Here is a 21,428-nt window from a genome sequence, read left to right as displayed (position 1 = left end):
TATGATTATAATCCGTTAAATTAGAAGAAATTTGAATTTCTTTATATATTATCTTTACATTTAAATGTTATTTATGTTTATAATTTAATTATTAAAAAATATTTTATTATTATCGTACATTACAGTGATTAATAAAATAAAAAATAATTTAAAATAGAAATTTATGATGTGAAATATTGTGGAAATTATGTTATTTAATTAAAAAATAAAAATAATGTTTGTTAAATCTAATTCAACTGTGAGTATAAAAATTTTTAATGTAATTCATTTATAAATATTTTCATATTTATACTTTCTTAGGGTAAATCTAAAGATAAACAATTACAGTTAATTAGAATGACAGAATATTCAACATGTTCAAAATTATTGACAAATAAAACAGGTAATTTCGATAAATTTTTTATTTAATTTCTTTTTTTTTGTTAATAATAATTAAATGTTTTTTATTTCGTAGATTATAAAAGACCTCAACCAATTAAAATTGCACAATTACTTGGACAATCTGAAAATTTAAAAACTATTCAAAAAGATAGTGGTAAATATATTTATTAGTAATTTTTAATTTTTTTTATATAAATAATGTAAATATTTATAAAAATGAATGTGTATTTCAGTACGTAAAAGAGCACAACCTGAAAGATTGGGAACATTATCAAATAAAAAATATTCAAAAATAAATAAAGAACAAAGTGGTTAGTATAAAATTATATTTATTTGAATATTTTTTTAATAAATTAATATATAATTTTATTATTATTAGAAACAAGTTATATTCAATCTTCTAAGAAAAGTGCACGTAGAATTCTTAATTTTAGTGCAATTTCTACAAACACAAAAGATAACAATGAAAATAAAAATCAATTAAATAAAATTGTAATTAATGAACAATTTCATAAAAAAAATTCTAAACCGGTAAGAAAAAGTTCATTAATTCCACCAAATACTATAAAAGACAAATTCATACAAAATTATTCTGAGAAAGTAAATAAGAATTCAAAAAAAATTTTAACATTAAAAAAAACAAATGAAGTAAATATTGATCTTCCAGTTAAAAATAAAATTATAACTGATTCCTCGAATATCAATATTAATTTTATTAATAATGGACAAATAAATGAAGAGAAAAATATTCAATTTTCTGATTATTCAAGATCAAAAGTTAATGATATAAGTGTCCAACAACATGAAGCATTACTTGTTACTCCAAAGTCTCCAATTTTTTCTAACTATGAATCTTCTCAACAAGTATTAACAAAAAATAATGAATCCGAAAAAAATTCCATAAGTCCAAACAAAAATATTTCAAAATATGACATATCCATAAAATCTCCTTTAAAAAAAGATGATTGTATTGAAAATTTATGTAATTACATTCAGGATACAAAGCTATTGGCTTCTGGAACTAATATGAATGTGGAATATGAATCATCTGAAATAATCTGTATAAATAAAGACAAAATTATTCATTTAGAATGTGAATTGAAAGATTTATTAAAAAAAGCAGAAAAAAATATGATTAAATTAAAATCAACATTAGAAGAAACAGAAGAAAATGTGAATAAGTTAAAATCAACATTAGCATTTGTCACAAGATTATTATATACAAATGATAAAGAGATTACACTTTCCAATATTGAATTAAAAGAAGAAAATATTATGACAAATAAAGAAATTAAATTAAAAACTTGTTGTAAATCAATTCAATATGCAGAAGAACAATTAAAAACACCTATTTTACATATTTCACAAATTACAGAGTTTTCAAATAAAAATAATTCAATTCAAAATGATGAAAATAAAGAAAATAATAAAGATTGGAATATAAGATCTGATATTGAAACAGATAGAAGTTTTTTGGAATTAGAAAATCAACTTAATATTATGCATGCAAAACCTATTCATGATTATTCAATTCAACTAAATACTCCTATAATCACAAAGTATAAACAAAAACGATCATTTAGAGAATATATGGCTTTAAAGTCAAGTATAAATTTCTTAGAAACTCCAGATGGTAAAAAATTTAAATCTTTGTGTCAGATGGATGATGTAGATAAATCTGTTCTCAATGTAACATATATATCAAATAAATTGCTTACAGATCTTCATACTTTATATTCTGAATCACCAGATTCTTAATTATGAATTTTTTTTAATAATTATAATGAATTGAAACATTGTAAAAATACCTTTTAATTTATAGTTTATTTTAATGTGAGTACAAATTCTATATGAATATTAATGTAAAATATTATTAACAATACTATATATACATATAAAAAGTATATCATTAATTACAGAACCTGATAATTATATTATTGGTTAATGTACAATTTCATTGCATAATATATTTAATATTTTTATTTATATATATTAATAATGTGTATTCTTAAGCTTAAATTTGAGCTTAATATATGTACATATATATATATATATATATTTTTTTTTTATTGAATAAAAATTAATATATACTTTTATGAACTTATATTTATTTATTTTATACTTAATAAAATACCAACTTTGAATTTTTAATTATAATTTAATTAATTTAATTTTTATAAATTGAAAAATTATTATTTTTTTCTAATATATAACAATAATATATATAGTAATATTAATTTTTTATCAAAAACATAAATATATAAACATATTTATAATAAAATTATCAAAATATTTTTAATGTAAAATGTAATTAAGATAGGTTAGAATAAAATAATGTAAGTAAAAATAAATCATATGATTGCGTGTCTTTTAGGATACTCAATCAATGGTACAACTACTCTCACATAAGCTACTAGAGATGGTTTCTGTCATAGTGAAATCATTAACTGTATAATGACGTTTAAACTAGGGGTTCTTATTTCTAAATTAGTTCTTTATATTATTTTTAAAACAATTTGTGCATTATGTTATGTCTCTTAAACTTCTTATAACAAATCTAACTCTTATATTTTAACGAAATAAATGTAAAGAGAATGGCTCGGCCGAAGCATAGAGTTAATACGGATATATGCGCTGACTGCGGAGCCTTTGGTAAATGCATTCTTTTCTTCTAATGATTTATTTAATACATAAGCTTTATTAAATTTTTTTAATCTTTTACCAATATTTCATAATCTTATGTCGATAAAAAATTGTTCTTTAATTGATTAAAACTAACTAAATTATTTAATGAAGGTTAATGTTATTTACTTATTTATATTAGTAATATATATATAATTTAAATTAGAAAAAAGTTATATTTTAATCATAATTTTTATATAATTATTGTATTTTTTATAATATTTAGAAAAAATTATTAAAATTTTTATTTTATTATACTTACTATGTTAATTTATTAATAATAATTTATTTGGAAACTTACATAAAAATAAATATTTTTATATAAATTATTTTTAGAACCTGGATGGGCTTCATTAAACAGAGCAATTTTATTATGTGATGATTGTTGTGGTGTACATCGTAGTCTTGGTCGTCATATATCTCAAATAAAATCTCTTCATAAAAGCATTTGGCATACAAATTTACTTAATGTTAGTAAAAATTACTATTAGAATTATGTAAAATTTATAATTTAAAAAATAATGAATAATATCTTATAGATGGTGCATACATTAAATGATAATGGAGCAAACAGTATTTGGGAACATTCCCTTTTAGATCCTAGTAATTCAAAAATTAATAGGAGAAAACCACAAGCTAAAGATCCATTACAGTTAGTATAATCATTTTTATAAAATAATATTATAAAATAATATATAATTTTTAATGATTAAATTAAAAATATAATTTAATTATTTTTATAGTCCAATAAAAGCTGATTTTATTAAAGCAAAACATCAACATTTAGTGTTCATATTACATCCAAGTAAGGAAGAATGTTGTAGTGAAGAAGAATTAAGTAGGCAGTTGCATAGTAGTGTTCGTACAAGTAATTTAGAAACTTCTTTAAGATTACTTGCACAAGGTGCTAATCCAAATTATTTTTATAAGGTAAATAAAAAAAACAATTTTTATATAATTTAATTATAGAAATATATGATAAAATATGTAATATTATAGGAAAAAGGTACAACACCTTTACATGTAGCTGCTAGAGCAGGTCAAGCTTTACAGTTAGAACTTTTAATAGCTAATGGTGGTAATCCTAATATGGTTGATTCAAATGCACAAACACCTGCTGAAATTGCTAAGTATGTAACAAGAAAAAAAATATTATTTTATTGATATAATTATAAAAAAGAATATTATTTAGATTTAATAGCTAAACTTTTGTTTAGAATGGCAGGACATATAGATTTATCTGATCGTTTAATTGAATGCATGTACGAAGTAACAGATAGACTGACATATTTTATATGTTTACGTAAACCAAATCATAAAGTGGATGAACATATTATTATTCCTGAATGTACATTATTATTGGAACAAAGTGATTTGTGCTTAGAAGGAAGAAATAAATTACAAATGGTAAATATATATTTATACATATAAGTAAAAATTTTATATAAATATGAACTATGATATATAAATCTTTTTTTCTTTAGTTATCAAATCATTTATTGGAAGAATTGGCAATGGATGTTTATGATGAAGTAGATCGAAGAGAAAATGAAGAAAGTAAGAATAAATAATATATAAATATAAATAATAACATATAATTGCTTTATATAAATAGTGATTTTGAGAAATGAATAGATTAGTATAAAAATAATTTCGTAATATTCATAATTTTTTAATTGAGTATATATTTTTCTGTAATGTATCCTATTAAATAATTTTTTATAAGTATTAATATGTTATATATATATTTATATTATATACATATATAAAATATATATATATAAAATATGCATTCAAATCATTATATATATATATATATATATATATTATATTATGTTAATTTCTAGTTTATTTATAATGTTATTAATATGCATGCTTTTTTTATTGCATCATTTTAAAGGAAAGGTAAGTTGAATTTAAAAATTTCGATTTTTCAATAGTTTTTTTTTTTCTAACTTAAAATTACATTATGATTAATTTAAATATATAATATATGATTTTTAAATAATAAACTATTGTGAATATTATATTTTACTTATTTGATGAATAGGAATATTAATTATTTTTATTTTATATTTTTTAAATAGTTTGGTTTGGAACTGCATCTTTACCAGAAAAATGTACTGTACCTTTTCTACCAGTTAATCCACAATTATCATCCACAAGGAACCAAGGTAGACAAAAATTAGCAAGATTTACACCAAAGGAATTTGCTACACTTATTATAGATATTCTTATTGAAGCTCGCAGAAGACATATGCTTGCAAATAATGCGCCCTTACAAGGTTTATATAAAATTATTCAAATTATATATTTTTTATAATTTATCCATTATGTCAATATATATAGTATTTATAGATCCAGCTATTTCTATACTTCGTAAAGAACAACATGGAAAATATGGATCACAAATGTCTGATGATGAACCTTTATATGATAGTGTAGCTTCTGATGATGATTATGCATTGACATCGGCTGACAATACAATACCTGAATATTCAACACAATTTAAAATGGATAATGAAGTAGGTATTAAACTGCTTAAAAATAAATTAAAAAAGATAGTATAAATACAGAAATTATGACATGAAATATAAAAAAAATGAATAATTTATTATATTATAATATATAAGAAATAGATAAAGTTATATAAAAATAGATAAAGTGATAACATATTAAAGGTACCAGCTCTAATAATGAAAAGGAACATAAGGAAACAGTTAAATACATGGCTCTTCCTTATTAGGCAAGTGCACAGGTCTGTTAGTGCATGTGCAGCCAAAGAAGTGTTCATACACCTTTTATAATATATAATTTACTAAAATTTATAATATAAATATTGATCATGTGTTTTATTTTGTAACAACCACATAAAGTGATTTAATGATAACATTTTTTATTTTTTTATTTTTTTTTTTTAAATAAAATTTCATCATTAAAATGGTATTGCAGGAAGCCTTTGCTCCATTAGCCAAGGGACTTCCATCTGTTGTAGAAGTTTTGAAAAAACAACTAACTCTCTCTGAATCTACCGTCAGGGATCTCCGTGAACAGATTTCTACATTACAAAATACTATAGAACAACTGACACATGAAAATAATGAATTAAAACAAATGATTCATGTAAGATAAATGTTTAATATTGATATAATATATTATAAATTGAAATCTAAAACATATAAAAAATACAGTTAAAAGGATCTACTGATGCGGTTATTAATGGTCATATTAGTGGAGAACAAGAACCAGAATTAGAGCCAGTACTTGATATAAAAACATCTCTTAGTCGAACTAATCAACGACCTGCGTCTATGTATGAAACAAGAGAAGGTCTACGAAAACCAAATTCATGGTCAACATCTATTTGCCAGGTATTAATATCAATGATAAAATTTTTAGTTTATAGTTATAAATTTTCTTTTATAAAATTTATTTAATATTTTTATTTATAAATATAAAATATAGTCAAAACGCGATTCAGAGACAGTGTCTCGTGGCAATACACAAAGTCTATGGGACTATGGAGCTCCTAATCTTCCTTCTAGCGAAGAAGTTACTAGAAGAACTGAACAAGTTACAAAAAGAATTCGGGAATTATGGATGGCCATGCAAAATCCAAAACAACGAGAAGCTTTTGTACCTTGTGCAGAAAGAATTCGTGTTGCTGTTGCTGAACTCACAGCTATATTTCCTCAAGTAAGATATGATAAGATTTTTTATTTAAATATAAATAAAAGTTTATAATAAAAACATTTAAATTATATTATAGAATCCTATTGAGGAAAACGTCAGATCTGCTCTAAGACAATTAAATGGTAATACAGGTAGACTTCAAGCAGAATGTTCTGGTCTTCAAAGATGTACTAGTGATACAGAACATATGGATAGATGCCTCCAACAAGTACGTTCATGTGTTTATGATATTGCCAAAGCAACAAAGCTACTTGTTACCCAATTTCAAACATAACAAATCAAAGGCAAAGTATTATAGTTTAAATAATTTTTCCATATTTGATGTATATATAAGTTGTATAGATACTTAACATCATAATACTCAAAATCATCACAAATTAAAATATTTAATAAGTATTTTCGTTTTATATTCCGTAATAATAATTTGTTGTTTAATATTCTTATTTTTATGTAAATAATGAGGAGATTTTAATGCATGAATAATATTATAGTTTATTAAAAAAAATATAAAACAAGACATATTTCATGATTCATATAATATTAATGTAATTTTTAATATATTATAAAGACTGAATAGCCACAAACCAATGAATTTTATTACTATACAATTTAAGTTTGTATATTTGATTTTATAAATGTATTTTTTGTTCATATAAGCTGGCATGTAAAAAGAAATTATAAACGTGAAAAAATTAATTCTGTTTATATAACTATAAAATATATGTATAAAGTGCAATATAAAAAAATATCTTTTACAAAATATTTGTTAAAATTTGATAATTTTTTGCATTTTTAATATCAATAATAAAATTTATTTTACCTTATGAACATATGATTATTTACAGGATAAATAGTTAAAAAATCAATTAATAAAAATATTTTTATTAATAATTTGTTCATACATAATGATAATTTATAAGAAACTCGTTTTGTGAATTAAATTTTACTATAATTGGTTCTCTCTCTCTCTCTCTCTCTCTCTCTCTCATTCTTTCTTTTTCTCTCTCTATCTATCTATCTATATCTACCCTTCTCTCTTTTTAAATAGAAAAAAATATATATATATTTATATTGAACATTACAAATAAGAATTTCGTTGCCAATAAAAAAAAGTGTTTTCTTATTCATATTATCAGTAATATGGTTATACAATAATTATTCTATATATGATGATACAATAATTATGATAGATTAATTATTTTATTTAAAATTTTTTTTATAAAATTACTTTTATTTATATTTATAATTAATATTATTATACTTAATTAACTGTAAATATATTCTATATTTAATTGATATTAAATATAGAATACATTTACAGTTAAATAAAATTTAAATGTATTATTAACAAATATAATTAATAAAATCGTTCTTCAACATTTTTATTTATCCAAAAATATTTTATATATATATTAAAACAAATGACAGCTATATTATAATAATTTAAATTGAAATAAAAAATCATTAATTAAATCATTAATTCATTAAATCATTAATCAAAATTATTTTTCATAATATTTTTTTCCGTTCTTTGATGTTGAAATGTTTATTTGTAGACGCCATTTGTCTTAATTTAAATAATAAAATAATTTTATTTCAATATTTTTGTATTTAAATAATACTTATTATATATGAAATAATTATGTTTTATTAATTAAAATATAGAATACGATCTATCAAATTTATAAAAATGACAAAATAAATTTCTTTTAATTCTAAATCTTAATTATAAATTTCTATTTTGATATAATAAAAATAATATAAAAATAATTAATTTTATTTTATTTTATTTTTCAATGTACATATTTTTTCTAAATAAATATAAAATATATTTATAAATTTTTATAAATATATGTATTGTACGTATTTTTAATAGTCATTATGATTAATTATTGTCACCTTGTGAAGGATAAGCAAGTAATATTAACATCGGAAGATTTTATGAAAATCAACCTTAAAAAAGTGATTGTCTAGTGAATTTTGTAGGCCAATGATTCACAAGCGTTTTCGCGCTACCTGTTATGAAATCTTCGACGGATGATACAAAAACACGTGTTCTTTACACTTTAGCTAATAAAGTTTTGAGTTATTCAAGTCAATTTAATAAACTTTAGGTAGGTAGATAAAAGGAACTGAATAGGCGTGAAGAAAACATAGTTTTAAGTAAGTTAATCGGTAGAATACGAAAGTTTACGTGGATGATTGAAGGGAAAGTAGTGAAGCAGGAGAGCGGCCATTTTATGTTAGTATGACGTAGAGGCTGGGTGTAGCTTCGCGTTCAACCGTCCGTGTTCTTTGGAAAAGGCGAGAAAATCTGAATTCTGATGCTGGGGTCGAGGTAAATGCACGTATCACGCACTGAACGTGTGAACCATAAATTAAGCCCAAGGAAAGTAAGGAAATTAGTTAAATAAGGAAGTACAGGGGTTCTGAAAGAGCGAGCATGAGCGAAGAAAGTAATCCGCGAACGCTCTATGTGGGAAATCTAGACACTTCGGTGTCGGAGGAACTCTTGTGCGCACTTTTTTCACAAATAGGTGCTGTTAAAGGATGCAAGATTATACGGGAACCAGGAAACGATCCATATGCTTTTGTTGAATTTACGAATCATCAATGCGCGGCTACAGCGCTAGCCGCCATGAACAAGCGATCCTTCCTGAATAAGGAAATGAAGGTTAACTGGGCAACGAGCCCTGGAAATCAGCCGAAGTTGGATACGAGTAATCACCATCACATATTTGTCGGCGATCTTTCGCCAGAAATTGAAACACAAACTTTAAAAGAAGCATTCGCGCCTTTTGGCGAAATTAGCAATTGTAGAATTGTCCGCGATCCACAAACCATGAAAAGTAAAGGATATGCCTTTGTATCATTTGTCAAAAAGTCTGAAGCTGAAGCAGCGATAGCAGCTATGAATGGTCAGTGGCTTGGATCTAGAAGCATCAGGACAAATTGGTCAACGAGGAAACCACCACCACCTCGATCTGAAAGGCCACGACATTCAAATAATAGTAAACCTAATTATGAAGAGGTATGTTTTAAATTTCAAAAAATTATACATTATACATCAATTATTTTCTTTATATATAATGAAAATATAATATAATAATTTAATCTATGAGAATATAAGTTAATTAAATTTATTTAATAATTATATATTACTATTAATAGGTATATAACCAAAGTAGTCCAACTAATTGCACAGTATACTGTGGAGGTTTTACAAATGGCATTACAGATGACCTGATAACCAAAACATTTTCTCCTTTTGGTACCATACAAGATATAAGAGTATTTAAGGATAAAGGATATGCTTTCATAAAGTTTACTACTAAGGAAGCTGCTACTCATGCCATAGAATCAACACATAATACAGAAATTAATGGTAGTATTGTCAAATGTTTTTGGGGAAAAGAAAATGGAGATCCCAACAGTGTGGGTCCAAATGCAAATCATCAAGCTCAACAGGTAATTTTAATACATATATTCTTTTATTTTATTTATATATTTTATCATTAATTTTTTTATTTATATTTTTATGATTATAATAAATTGAAAAATATTAAAATATATTTTGTTCTTAACATAATAGGTTACAGCTGGAGCTGGACAGTATGCATATGGATATGGCCAACAAATGAGTTATTGGTATCCACAAGGATATCCACAAATGCAAGGTCAATTTTTACAGCCTGCTCAGTACTATGGTCAATATTATGGACAACAGGCTCAATATATGAATAGTATGCGAATGCCTGCTCCTGGTGCAGGTACATGGCAACCTGCACAAGCGACTGCTGCACCACCGACTGCAACTGCACCATTGCCACCAGGTCAGCAACCTGCTATGGTAACATACACCATGCCACAATACCCCACGCAATGAAATTGATCATTGATCAACATCAACTAATTGTTACATATGATACATTTGCCCCTGGGGCGTTTGCAAAAACTGTTCTGTCATATACCTGTTCCAACAAGTTTATTGGTATTTTGACTGCAGCATCATATGTACAAATTTTCCAGTTTTACTTCAATTGAAGTATAATACATAGCAAGAAGAAGCTCCTAAATTTGGTTGTATTAATATTGACTGATATTAAGTAATATATCAGAGACTATACCATCAAAAGATCAAGTGATATATATACATATATACACTTACATACATTTAAATATACATTTTCTTAATACGTTTCTCTTGCCAAACAATAGAAACGTATATTATTATAATACATGCAAGTATATCTTGTAATGTTCATTGAAAGAAGAAATATCATAGCAGTCAATCCATCAGTGTAATATAACACTCTTTTCAAAACGATTTATATTCTTAAAGTGTTGAATGAGGTATATTTCTGAACTTAAAATTGCAGCCCCTTGATGAGCCCTGCATTCGTTGTGCTGCGTAAGGTGTATGTATGTATGCGACCATTACGTTGTTATATTTTTAATATTTTTGCCACAATTACCAATCTTTAGTTTATTTCAAATCATTAATGAACAAAGATAAATGTTCATTTATGGTAAACACAAAGTATGACATTGAATATAATATAAGATAGAGAGTATAGGTAGACACGGCGCCTGTGATGTAGCTAGATTTGGATGCATGCTTTGACGTATGCAGGGCCCTTATTAAAATAAACTATGCGAGTCGATAAACGAGTTGTAAACTTCCCTCGTTTTGTGATATTTATCGTCGGTGGTAAATGTACAAAACATTCTTATAAAAAATTTTAAAGAAAATATTTCTGGAAGTGTCAAAAGTGAAATATCTTATGAAAATATTGAATTTGACTTATTGAATATACTTTATATTGCATAGTGACTCCTCTCCATCTGTACAAAGAAATAGCGAGTCTTGGTGTAATTATTATATGTAATTTAAGTATAATGATAATGATAATGATAAACACTTCCACTAAGAGTTGGAGTCACTATTGTCTTATCTTTATTAATTTATACATTGATAATTAAATTACATTTCTTTTGAGTATATTATAAAATATTAATTTTTTCTCTTGTAACAATCAGTATATCAATTGACAATCATATTTGATATTATTCGATATTTTAAAGTTATTGCAATTATGATATAATACAATACTTATATCTTCATATCTTCTAATTATTATACAGATGAAAAATTGTTACATAATTTAAATAATATTTTATTCTTTATTTTTCAACAAAATTTAGTTTTATATTTATTTTCTTTAAAAAATTTAACATTCTGGTAATTTTTTGAATGCTTATTTTTTAAAATATGTTTCATCAAGTTAATAAATTAATAATAAAAGAAAATTAGAGTGAATTAGTGTAATAAAAATTTATCGATACTTCGCTTCACCACCGACGATAAAAAGCCATAAACCTTTCAAAACCAATTTGTATAAAGTCAGTACTGAATGTAATAACAGAAGAAACATAAGTCGAATATAGCAATGATTAATTGACTGCGATAAGTGATATCGAACTACGGAGAGCCAATTTAAGAAAAAGAACTTGTCTATGGATTAATAATAATCAGTGAACCGATGGAAGACATAAAAAAAAATGTTATATAAAAAATAATTTAGGTACAGCAGGGTGTGGAACCCTCGAAAATGCTTAGGATAATGTTATCTTATAATAAAAACAAATTGTCCTTTGAATGAAAAAAAAGGAATAAATATTTAAAATACACAATATTTTGTATTATTTCATAGCCCACGTTATTATAAAATATAAAGTTATGAAATAATATCAAAAGTGATTTTTTAAATTTATAAGGAACGTAGTACCTTCGTTTATAACTGGTTAAATGTAAAAATAATATAAGTTTTTTAAGTACATAAACAAGGTAATTTTATTTTACAGCCGACATACTTTTACAATAATCGTTTAAGTTAATCGAAGATATTTTTTTCTGCAAATTATCGCGTCAAGCAGTTGATGACTGAATGACTAATGTAGAAGACATAATTCTGACTGATTTTTTGACACAATAAAATTGAACTTTAAGTACAAAATTTGCGATTTATTGAAACTACACAATTTCGTTTTCTGTATAAAAGAAGCGTTGTTCAATTTAAAACGGATTCTTATTCAATTATATTATTATTACTAAAAATTAAAATTTTTTTTCACGAATTTAGTAATGTCAAGTTGGAATATTTTAACACTATAATAAAAAATTATAATTCGGTAAAATTGTGAATAATTTGATTAATTTTCGCTTGAAAGTTGCGAGCATTCCTTTTTTTAAATAAAATGCGCTGAAGAATAATTTGTACTGTACACTTTATTACACACAATACATGCGTTCCTCGATCTCGATCACACAGCGGCAAAATACTAAATAGGATATCTTGTATTTTTGTACAACAAGTGACACTATACTATTCAATTACATTTAAAAATTACTATTTAATTGCATGTCACTGAGTATATTAACGTTAATTCAATATGTATTTGTTAATTGTTTTATCAAGCGAAGAATACTACGATATAATATATTAAAAGGAGGAGTTGCTCAACGAAAATTTAAGTTTGCAATTTACAATTATAATCTGTCTATCTTGTTCCATATACTTTTTTACGTAATTTATAATATTGTTCAAAAATATAGATTTGGCATTAATTAAAAAATAATTGACAAGATCTATAAAAAACACACCATTGATGAAATAAAAATAAGTTTTACAAGTTTTATGTTACGTTTTATCAAATAAATTATTACTTATTTTGTTAATAATTATTATCTCTTTAGAAAAGTTGCATTTAATGCATAATATAAGTGATATGAATTTTTTAATTAAAATAATTTTTATCTCTATATTATCCAGAAAAAAGGATTCGAATGTATTTATATATTTATATAATGTATTTATCAAGAAAACATAATTCATATAACCATGCGCAAATATTTCTGCATAATCAATTCACAATTGATTATTTTTCATTTACATAGCATTAATTGATATTAACATTACTGTTTTGCTTACGTTATTAAGAAATTCTCATTTTTTTTATAAAAGTAGTTTTTATAAAAGTAGCAAAATAATCGAGGCAGAACGTGTTTTTAACATGGAAGGCCAGGGTTGTAAATGGAGATATATCTATATTCATAACAGTCTGTTGTGCAAGATTATTGACGAAATTCGAGCAAAAATATTTTACTTATGCATATTATAAATTATTTAATGCAAAAAATTTTAAATACGACTGACATCAATTTAAGGAAAAAATATTCTATCTAAAGTAAGTAAGTAAAACTTCAATATAGTTTACATTATACTCTTTCAACATAAACAATTTCAACATTGACTTAACATTAAATCTACAAGTTCCTCAATCAAATTAATTATACATATAGTATTCAGCAATATATATTAACTTAATATTTATATTGTTAGAATTCTGAAATTAAATTTATTTAATATTATTTATTACTTGCATATTAAATAGAAAAAACGCGCAATTTTGCGCAAGTGCAAACTTATATTTTTTTACAGTTATCACTTTTCTATAAGTGCATTAATTATAATTAGACTGTGGAAGTTTGTGCACATGGAATTAAATAAGTAAGAAGATAAGAGATTAAGCAAATAAGATTTCAACATAATTATGTTTTATCATTAAAAAAAACTTACAAATAAATTTTCTATTCTGCATATTTGTTGTGTATATTTTCATCTTTCTTGTATATATTGAATTTGTTTATAATTTAAATAATTAATAATTTCAAATAATTGCCAAAATTTACTCAATCTTATCATTATAAATCATAGCAATTAAATATGCTCTTGTTTTGCCAAATATTGCCATAACAAATTTGTATGATAGGCAGCTAATATTGTAACATCAAATATTAATATATATCTCTATTTTACATATATTAAACGTATTCATTATTTATATTTATATAATTTTTACATAATTATCCGTGTATAACGCACAATTAGAAGCTGTATAAAATATGAGCACTTATTATTAATATTTTTAATAATTTTGAAATATATTAAAATACTGATCTGTGTATTTTTATTCTAATTTTTAATATATGTGTATTAAAAATACACATTTAGAAAATTAAAAATTTATGTTTTAAATGTATGCAATATTTATATATATGTATTAAGGATCACTAAAGTTTAAATGTATATATAATGTAAATATACTAAATATATATATATTATATATTATATTATATATTATATATATATTACATTATACTATATATATCTGACTAAACATAATTATATGAATTTTTTAATTTTACATACAATATCTGCATCTAGTACTGCATTAACTTCCGCAGTCTAATTATTACATAGTTAAAAATTCTAACATGTTAAAGGAGCTACACTTCTTTTTATCAAATTAGATGACACAAAAATAAGAAAAATTTTCAACATTATTTCACACAATATATATATATATATATATAATATTTTTATAGTTCAGTATTATCTACTGATCACATTAGAGAAGCTTTAAACTCGTTGCATTATCATCATTAAAAATAAATTAATAATAACGAGTTACAACATAAAGAAATAATTTTTATATGCTTCTCCTATAAATTAAATATATGTCAAATAAAATTAAGATATTTTTAATTAATTAATTTTAAAGTGAAATAATAACAAGCTTAATATTACGATTTTGTAATAAATGCAGTTTTAAATCAATAACTATAAATACAAGCACAATCACTTTTTATTTGAGCATTTGAAGCAATAGATAAATATCAAAAAGTTTTATATATGCGATTTCTTTTTGTAGCATACCTTTATCATAACATTAATTTTTTTAATGACAATATTTACTTATAAATAATAAATATTTTTAATTTCACAAAGTTCAAACATACTTGCAATTCGTTGTTTCATAGAATATCCATCAAATCAAGAATTGATTTATAATTTGTCAAATATTTTCTATTAAGAGACTTTAATTATATTATTTCATTTTAACAATTATGAAATGAATATTTGAAGTATTATCAAACATAACAAGAATAATAATTGTAATATTCTTCCCAAGTACATTATATAATATGTAATTTGTTATATTTTACAAAATTCATGTGCTTCAAAGAGTTCTATTTGCATACTTTTAGCACATATTTATATATAAGATCAAGATTATTATTTATTTTCATGCTTATTTGATAACATAATTATAGCGGTACTTAATCTGTTTATACTCAATTACAGTAATTGTTTTATTATCTGATTGGACGTGAGCTGTTTCATGTGCAAATACAGTCTTTCTACAGATATTATTTAAATTAATTGTGCTTGAAATATAAGTAAGTAATTAAATATTTACATTACTCTCTTTATTATAAAGTGCATATTGTAATTGTAACTGTAGAATTATATATTTTTTTGTATTGTTAGAATAATTCATATCATAATGATTTGCAAATTGCTAATAATATAACAAAAATTAAATTGATTTAATGAAGTTAAAGCTTATAGTTTATCGAAATATGAAATAAAAAAGTTAGAAAAATCTATGTAGGCTATAATATAACTACAAACATTGAAATTCTAATATTAACATTTTTAGAATGAAACTTAAATCTATGATACCTGATTACTGGATGGAGTATGAAATGTATAATATGTATGTATATACATATATGTATATATATTATATAATATTATAATATATATATATATATATATTATATTAATATATTATATATATATATATATATATATATATTATATAAATATATTATAATATATACATATATATATATAATATATTGTATAAAGCTATTTAAAAAAGAGTACTTAGCAAGAGTGCTTTATGCAATATTATTACATTTTCTTTTCATATGTAGATATTTTATAAATTAGCTTAGAAAATGTAAAAGCTGCTATATTTACATTCTATAATAATTAATATCATTTTAATTAATATCGCAGAATATCGTTTTTGTTGTATTTTTCATTGTTAAGTTTTTTCTTCTTTTCTTTTTAAATGTTGATATATTTCAATATAATTTATTTTAAAGTTTTATAAAGTTCAACTAATTTTTAAAAATCATAGACTTACATCACCGTATTCAAAACTCCATTTTTCATAAGCAGCCAAACTTGCAGGAGATACTGATCTACGAATTCTTTTAAGCGAATCACGAAAATCTTGCATTGTAATATTACGTACAGAATTAAGATCCAATTCTTTTACTTGATCTGGATTAAGTTCTGTACAAGATTTAATAAATTTTTTATGAAGGTTAAAAATAGAATATTTTTTATTTAATTAATAATGATTTATTTATTTATTAGACTGTCTGGTCAAAATCTTTGTGTCCATTCAGTCATATTAAATAAAAAGAAAAGAAAATATGTATAAAAAATTTATGAAATTTTATCTTACCTCTAATAGGACCAAGAGCTGCATCTTTTGCTAAACCCGTTAAATCACTCCCAGAATAGCCTTCAGTTAAAACTGCCATTTCATTCAATTCTTCTGAAGTCAGTGGATCATTATGTTTAGCTAAAAGTCGTTTTAGTAACATAATTCTTGTTCGTAAATCAGGTAACGTAACGTATACTCGTTTTGTGAATCTTCTTAATGCAGCTTCATCCAATTCTTGAGGTCTATTTGTAGCTGCCATGACCAATACTCTTTCTTCTGGATTACATGGTAATCCATCAAATTCAACTAAAAATTCTGTCTTCAATCGCCTAAATAAGAATTGTCAATTAAATAAATAATAATTACAAATATTTATCAATTTATATAAATATCAAAAGCTATATTAAAATCTACCTAGAAGCTTCATGTTCATTATCCCTTCGTTCGCTTAACAATGAATCCACTTCGTCAATAAAGATCACAGATGGCTGTAGTTCTCGGGCAATAGAAAAAAGAGCTCGTACTAGTTTTTCTCCTTCTCCAACATATTTTGATGTGAGACTAGCAGCAGATATTGAAAAAAATGTAGCATTGCATTGTGTAGCAACAGCACGTGCAAGTAATGTCTTTCCATTTCCTGGTGGACCAAATAATAATAATCCTCTTGCTGGTGTTCGCAAACCAGTGAATAATTCTGGTCTTAATGAAGGTAAAATAACCATTTCTTGTAGTGCTTGTTTTGCAGTCTATTTTATTAAAAAAAGAAAATATAAGCTTATTATCATATATATAATATTATATATTCTTTTTTTATTTGATAATATAGGTATAATATCTACATACTTCTTGACCAGCAATATCTTCCCAGTGAACTGCTGTTCCACCTTCCAAAATCTCATCTAGAATAACTTGTGCCAATTTTGGATCTACACCTTTTAAAATGGGTACTTTTCTTGTAGGTGTTCCTCTATTGCTATTTGATGCGGTGGGTGTTCCTGGTCTCCTAATAGGTGAACCATTTCCAGGTACTGATAATTGCCTTTTCACTGAAGGTGGTGTAGATGATGGTTTAATAGGTGCAACTCTATGACATGATTGTATTGCTGTTGAACGTCCCATGCTGCGTGGTAATGTTTGACTTTTACTTATAACTGTGCCCACTCTTTTTCCAGGAACAGATAATTTTCTTCCAGATGCTATAAAAACATAAAATAAATAAGAAACAAAAAAATTTTAAAATAATTTTAAAATGAAACTATTATAATACTTTTGAATACAAATTCTTATTATATCTATTACATAGAACTATTAGAAAAAATAACAATACAAGACAAATATTTTGCAATAAAAGATATAATTATTAACATAATTCAAGTTAATATAAAAAGAATGAAATATATTTATTAAGATAGTATGCATGTGATATAATATATTTGTATGTCTAAAATGTTAAAAGCATACTTAATATTTCATATGTATAAAACATTTCATTTGTTAAAAAATTATATATACTATTAAACTAATGATTTAAATACTATATAAAATAATAAAACAAATATGAATATATTTTTTAAAAATATAAGAAATAATTTTTGAAACTATTCTAATTTTTTAACAAAACTTTAATTTTTTATATAAAGCACACATTCATGCATACGAACTAATCTTTTCTTTTATTTATTCATTGCTTCATATATATATGTATATATATATATATATATACACATATATATATAATATATATATATATATATATATATATATATATATATATATATATACACACCATGCACATAATATCATATGTGTATATAAATATTTTTTTATTTATACTTATATATAAATAATTCTATGTTTTTAAATTACTTACTTAAATAAATATATCATACTGCTAAGTGTGGCATAACTACATCAATGATAAAAAAAAATATACATATTAACATGCATGCATTTACTACTTATTGCATTACATCAAAAACTAATATAAATGCATGTGTTAATAATGAAATAGAAATAACTGTTTAAAAAAGCAATTAACAAATTTACAGTCAAAGTCTGCATTGTAAGCCCAAAACTTCAGACAAACAGTACCTTCAGAATGGGCAGAATAATTTTTTGGTGAACGTGGCCTTAACTTGGGAATTTGAGTACATGTATTCTGCCCTATGTTCACTGTTTGTGTACTGTTTGTGTTTTTAGTATGATTTGTATTTAAAGAAGATCGAGTTGTTTGTAATGTGTGTATATTGCGTCGGATCCTCAGATTCTTTCCTGGATGTTCGCTGTCCACTTTATTTCCAGGAGCACGATATTCATTGCAGATATCCAGTTTTTTCAGCTCACACACACTCACTACAAAAAGGAAAAACATTCTCTGCCATGCTGCAGTAGGCTAAATAGCTAAATACAGTTTGAACCCATAATTTTGATAATTTTTATCCAAATTGTAAATTATATATAACTAGTCTTTAAATTTGAGATGAATGCTTGAATGGCCGTTAGAAATGCTACTATATGAAGTTTGGCTACTAGTTAATACATAAAAATTTGCATCGCTTATGAAAAAAAAAAATATTGTGCCAAAAAATAAAAATAAAACCATTAAAGAAAGGAATAACGCGCGCATGCATACATGTACAGGTACATTCACGCATTAGTACTTTCATCAAACACACACCCAGATACATACATACGCGTGAACATTATAGAACAATTAACACATGAGCATGCTAAACAGTAATAGTGTTACTCCTTAAGCTGTATTAAAACTTAATTTAATAATTTAATAATTATAAGTAAATTTTATGACTAAAACAGCTTAAGAAATGTTATATACTTAAAATATATGTTTACAAACCAAGAAAATCAAGTCTGTCCTTTGCCATTGCTAAATTAGTGCGCATTTTATCATGAAGTCTTTGTGCATGTTCCCATACTTCTCCCCGACCACCAGTGCATTCTATAGCTATTCCTTTTTCTAATTCTCCAATTCCTTTCTTGTAAAGTTCAATTGCCATTTCTTTTTGACCTATTGATTAATTATAATTATAATAATGATATATTAAAAGAATAAAAAATTATACAATATAGTTCAAATATAATTTTTTATGTTACATAATTTTATAATATCATACCTTCATTATCTTCATCAATTTTAAGAGCTTTGCTGATAAATTCAAAAGCTCTACGATGATGATGTTTTTGTTTTGCAAGTAAGGGATCTCCTGGACCAGGACCAATTGGCCTTCTAGGCACTTGCGACATTCCCTCGTTTTCAATTTGTTCAGTATTATTTAAGTTATTATTTAAATTTTCACTAGATTTCTGACCAACTACAATTTCTAGCTGACAAGTTTGTTTGCAAGCTTGTCTTCGTTGAATCAGCTGAGATGTAGATGTATATAAGTATTTGAATACCACAAATAATTGATAAAGAAGTGTCCTCAGAACATTAAAAAGCAATATCAAAGGAAAAGAAACAATATAGAGATTACGTTTGTGTACTGACGGCTGAGGGGCGTCGAGAAAGCGATGATTATGATGGTAATGATTGTGGTGATGATTATTGCAGTTAATGGTAGTTGTTGTTTTATCACTATTTTCATTCTTGGTCACGCAAAGTTTTTTCGGCGACTTAGTGCCGTACTTTCGTATTGGACGCCCGCCATCACTGTAAGACATTTCCTATCGCAAATTTTTGAATTCCTATAGTACCAAGTACACTTATTATCGCCAAATACAAGTTGAACTAAACATTCTGACATTCCCAATGTTGTGTAAATATTGAAAATGAAAACTTGTTTTAAATCATCTTTTTAAAAAATATTTTCGAAATTCAACAATTAAGTTTTTCTAAAAATAATTGCACAGAAACAATCGTTTTTATTGACAAAGAAGATGAAAGAAAAAAACGATAAGTTTCAGAATTTTGAAATGTTTGCAATTGATAAATCATAAATAAAATAGAATAATTCGTAATCTTCTTCAGCATCGCTTGTTTTGATTCACATTTAACTTGAAACATGAATATATAACATGAATTTACAAACATCAACAAACGTTGTTTTACAAAATCGCGCATACAAAAATATACATAGAAAAACTTATATTATGTGCATATTACTATTTACTTCATTTAGTATATATTCTAAGTACACGAGATAGATTACTTTATGCACTTGCGCCCTTTATTGTATTCCCTTGCACATGCGTATATGTACTTAAGATATCTTTATTGTTTTTTTCACACAATTTTAAATTTTACATCTCATATTTTGTTTTTGTTCATTTATTATTTAATT

General features: G+C 24.1%; 4 protein-coding genes across 6 annotated transcripts; 3 read left to right on the top strand and 1 right to left on the bottom strand.

Annotated features, from left to right (window-relative positions):
• The first annotated feature begins 187 nt into the window (after nt 1–187).
• Nucleotides 188–2,210, top strand: LOC113218774. The gene is made up of 5 exons (XM_026440726.1): nt 188–238; nt 301–382; nt 455–535; nt 615–692; nt 761–2,210. Exons 1-5 carry the CDS (start codon nt 215–217, stop codon nt 2,137–2,139), a joined length of 1,644 nt encoding a protein of 547 aa, XP_026296511.1. The 5' UTR covers nt 188–214; the 3' UTR covers nt 2,140–2,210.
• A 547-nt stretch (nt 2,211–2,757) lies between these two features.
• On the top strand, nt 2,758–7,340 carry LOC411891 (ARF GTPase-activating protein GIT1). Of its 2 annotated transcripts, none has more exons than XM_006567649.3 (13): nt 2,758–3,033; nt 3,400–3,533; nt 3,603–3,715; nt 3,807–3,993; nt 4,063–4,193; nt 4,281–4,470; nt 4,548–4,620; nt 5,151–5,348; nt 5,422–5,588; nt 6,016–6,186; nt 6,255–6,434; nt 6,529–6,759; nt 6,833–7,340. In XM_006567649.3, exons 1-13 carry the CDS (start codon nt 2,976–2,978, stop codon nt 7,028–7,030), a joined length of 2,031 nt encoding a protein of 676 aa, XP_006567712.2. In that variant the 5' UTR covers nt 2,758–2,975; the 3' UTR covers nt 7,031–7,340. The 2 variants fall into 2 exon arrangements, with proteins under 2 accessions (XP_006567712.2, XP_006567711.2); XM_006567648.3 differs by having other exon boundaries at nt 5,413–5,588.
• Nucleotides 7,341–8,760: 1,420 nt separating this feature from the next.
• Nucleotides 8,761–12,773, top strand: LOC411890 (nucleolysin TIAR). Its single transcript, XM_395357.6, has 3 exons — nt 8,761–9,787; nt 9,928–10,224; nt 10,349–12,773. Exons 1-3 carry the CDS (start codon nt 9,200–9,202, stop codon nt 10,640–10,642), a joined length of 1,179 nt encoding a protein of 392 aa, XP_395357.3. The 5' UTR covers nt 8,761–9,199; the 3' UTR covers nt 10,643–12,773.
• A 3,963-nt stretch (nt 12,774–16,736) lies between these two features.
• LOC409576 (spastin) lies at nt 16,737–21,299 on the bottom strand. Of its 2 annotated transcripts, XM_393080.7 has the most exons (7): nt 20,262–21,299; nt 19,985–20,155; nt 19,219–19,479; nt 17,971–18,323; nt 17,542–17,873; nt 17,146–17,456; nt 16,737–16,970 (listed from the first exon to the last, which is right to left on the bottom strand). In XM_393080.7, exons 1-7 carry the CDS (start codon nt 20,806–20,808, stop codon nt 16,807–16,809), a joined length of 2,139 nt encoding a protein of 712 aa, XP_393080.4. In that variant the 5' UTR covers nt 20,809–21,299; the 3' UTR covers nt 16,737–16,806. The 2 variants fall into 2 exon arrangements, with proteins under 2 accessions (XP_393080.4, XP_006567713.1); XM_006567650.3 differs by lacking the exon at nt 19,219–19,479 and having other exon boundaries at nt 20,262–21,293.
• Between the last annotated feature and the right edge of the window lie 129 nt (nt 21,300–21,428).

This window comes from Apis mellifera, linkage group LG5 (assembly GCF_003254395.2).
Source record: "Apis mellifera strain DH4 linkage group LG5, Amel_HAv3.1, whole genome shotgun sequence".
NCBI lineage: Eukaryota > Metazoa > Arthropoda > Insecta > Hymenoptera > Apidae > Apis > Apis mellifera.
Note: the sequence above shows the minus strand (reverse complement) of the source record. Positions and strands in the feature narration are given on the sequence as shown.

Bases quoted from the DNA above. Each gene is read 5' to 3' on its own strand.
- LOC113218774 (XM_026440726.1), top strand. From the start codon at position 215: ATGTTTGTTAAATCTAATTCAACT. The intron at 239-300 runs GTGAGTATAAAA...ATACTTTCTTAG, and splicing joins TTGTTAAATCTAATTCAACT to GGTAAATCTAAAGATAAACA. The intron at 693-760 runs GTTAGTATAAAA...TATTATTATTAG, and splicing joins AATAAATAAAGAACAAAGTG to AAACAAGTTATATTCAATCT.
- LOC409576 (XM_393080.7), bottom strand. From the start codon at position 20,808: ATGTCTTACAGTGATGGCGGGCGTCCAATACGAAAGTACGGCACTAAG. The intron at 20,156-20,261 runs GTATGATATTAT...ATTAATCAATAG, and splicing joins AATTGATGAAGATAATGAAG to GTCAAAAAGAAATGGCAATT. The intron at 19,480-19,984 runs GTTTGTAAACAT...TCCTTTTTGTAG, and splicing joins GGACAGACTTGATTTTCTTG to TGAGTGTGTGTGAGCTGAAA.
- LOC411891 (XM_006567648.3), top strand. From the start codon at position 2,976: ATGGCTCGGCCGAAGCATAGAGTTAATACGGATATATGCGCTGACTGC. The intron at 3,034-3,399 runs GTAAATGCATTC...AATTATTTTTAG, and splicing joins CGCTGACTGCGGAGCCTTTG to AACCTGGATGGGCTTCATTA. The intron at 6,435-6,528 runs GTATTAATATCA...TATAAAATATAG, and splicing joins GGTCAACATCTATTTGCCAG to TCAAAACGCGATTCAGAGAC.
- LOC411890 (XM_395357.6), top strand. From the start codon at position 9,200: ATGAGCGAAGAAAGTAATCCGCGAACGCTCTATGTGGGAAATCTAGAC. The intron at 9,788-9,927 runs GTATGTTTTAAA...TACTATTAATAG, and splicing joins GTAAACCTAATTATGAAGAG to GTATATAACCAAAGTAGTCC. The intron at 10,225-10,348 runs GTAATTTTAATA...TTAACATAATAG, and splicing joins CAAATCATCAAGCTCAACAG to GTTACAGCTGGAGCTGGACA.